The following is a 1,830-nucleotide window of genomic DNA, read 5'->3' as shown; positions in this document are numbered from 1 at the left end:
GAGAAAAACGTATGCAGGGAAGTGTAGTATTATTTCATAATTCAAACGTATAAGAATTATTTCATAAAAATGACAACAAAATCAAAAAATAAGATGAAAGAAATATGTAAATTTCTATGCTTACTTGAGAAGAACAAAGGTGACATCTGTTATGCTGTAGAGAGTTATGATTGTCTCGCTTGCATTGGGCGAATAGCGGAAATTGTAAACTAAGAAAACAGCTGCACCCTCCAAAAATCCAAAAATGGCGAACAAAACATTGGCAACATTTGCGACTACTCTCATTGGGGCCAAAAAAGAGTCAAGGTGATCTGTGGGAAGGAACAGATTTTGAATGGATTCATTCACAGATTGATTAGAGAAATTATCCATGGAAAATACGTAAATACAAGTAGAAAAGTAAATTTTCAGTAGAGCAGATTTTTTAGTTTCTAATAAGCGTAAATATTTGGTAACGTACGAAACGCGCGTTTAAAGCATCATCAGTACATATATAGGTGAGCAAATCAGAGAGCAAATGAACTTATTTGGTAAGTTTACTTGGCAGCTAGCGCAGTAAAAAAGCCACTACGTCCAAATAAGGATGTGTACGGATATAGGTATATTAGGCCTAGAAATCTCATATCAGCCTTAACGATGTCAAGACGTGCTATAAAGCAGGAAACAGGAAGCGAGCCCAAATGCTGTTACTAAAAGATACCAAATTTTAACGTTTGGAGAAGCTAAACGTGAAAAGTTGCCTCTTTCCGTACGTGACTTCAAGCTAGATGTTTCAAAGCCATTGACTTGAAGAGAGGAGTACAACTGATAAAAACTGATGCATACTTCCTACTTTATGTATATGCAGTACCAACAAAATTGTCCAATTGTTGTTTTAATGTACCCTAATTTTAGATATCCTTAGTTGATTAACAATGAGCTCACTCAAAAATAAATGAAGGCCTCTATAGAAACCAATTCAAATAGCCTAGCAGAAAGCAAAAAATAGGGCTGAACACCAAAGATTCTAAGCCTCTGTAACAAACAGAACGCCCATTTTTCGGACTTAATCTATTTCCTGATATTAAAAGAAATCTTTTTTGCACTTAAGGTGATTATAAGTTGACGACGAAAACGAAACTGTTCACGCTATTTTCAAGCGCTCGGTAATCAAACTGCAATGCACTGATGAAGTCGGGGAAAGCAGAAGCACATTTTGTTAGCCACTTAATGTCCCACACATTAGTTCCACACATACTTAGTTTTTGTCCCACACATGTTCATGTTTTTGTCCAAATCTAAACGATTTCGTTAGCGTTTTTTTGAATCTCGTAAGCAATTTTATTTTCCTTCCCTAACGAAATCTACCTACAAGTTTCCGACACTATCTATAGAAAACCTAATTTAACGGTTGAACAAATACGATTAGCCAGTCCATTAATCATACCATTTTTTGTCAACTTGTAATGGAAAATGTAGGCTCGCATTTTCCGCCGATTTCCTTTTAAAAAATAAGAATTGCAGCATTGGTAGGAGCTAAATAGCTTGACCAACTTTTAATTTTGAGGTTAAAGTTTTAAGCAAAAGAGACAATTTGGAAAAAGGATAGCACCTTTTTGCAACAAAGTAATCATTGGAGCCCTAGAAAAAAAAACAATCGAATAAAAAAACTTGGGGATTTTTCAATTTTTTTTGAAAAATTTAGCGCAATGTCTTAAGACAATTATTTTTATCCTTTTTTTTGCATTCGGCGTCCCTTTATGAATTTTTTATAACAATATCTATTAGAAATGTTCAATTGAAATTTTAGGTAAATTTTCTGTGCAGAAGCATAAATAATGCAGTCTGAAT

General features: G+C 34.2%; 1 protein-coding gene across 1 annotated transcript in view; it reads right to left on the bottom strand.

The window, feature by feature from the left end:
* The window catches only part of LOC134844902 (uncharacterized), a 4,081-nt gene extending 3,796 nt beyond the window's left edge, over positions 1–285 (bottom strand). Inside the window, exon 1 of the mRNA XM_063861730.1 lies at positions 125–285. Coding sequence (XP_063717800.1) covers positions 125–285 — 161 coding nt within the window. The remainder of the gene's footprint in view (positions 1–124) is intronic.
* Positions 286–1,830: the final 1,545 nt, after the last annotated feature.

This window comes from Symsagittifera roscoffensis, chromosome 4 (genome assembly GCF_963678635.1).
Source record: "Symsagittifera roscoffensis chromosome 4, txSymRosc1.1, whole genome shotgun sequence".
Classification (NCBI taxonomy): domain Eukaryota; kingdom Metazoa; phylum Xenacoelomorpha; order Acoela; family Convolutidae; genus Symsagittifera; species Symsagittifera roscoffensis.
Note: the sequence above shows the minus strand (reverse complement) of the source record. Positions and strands in the feature narration are given on the sequence as shown.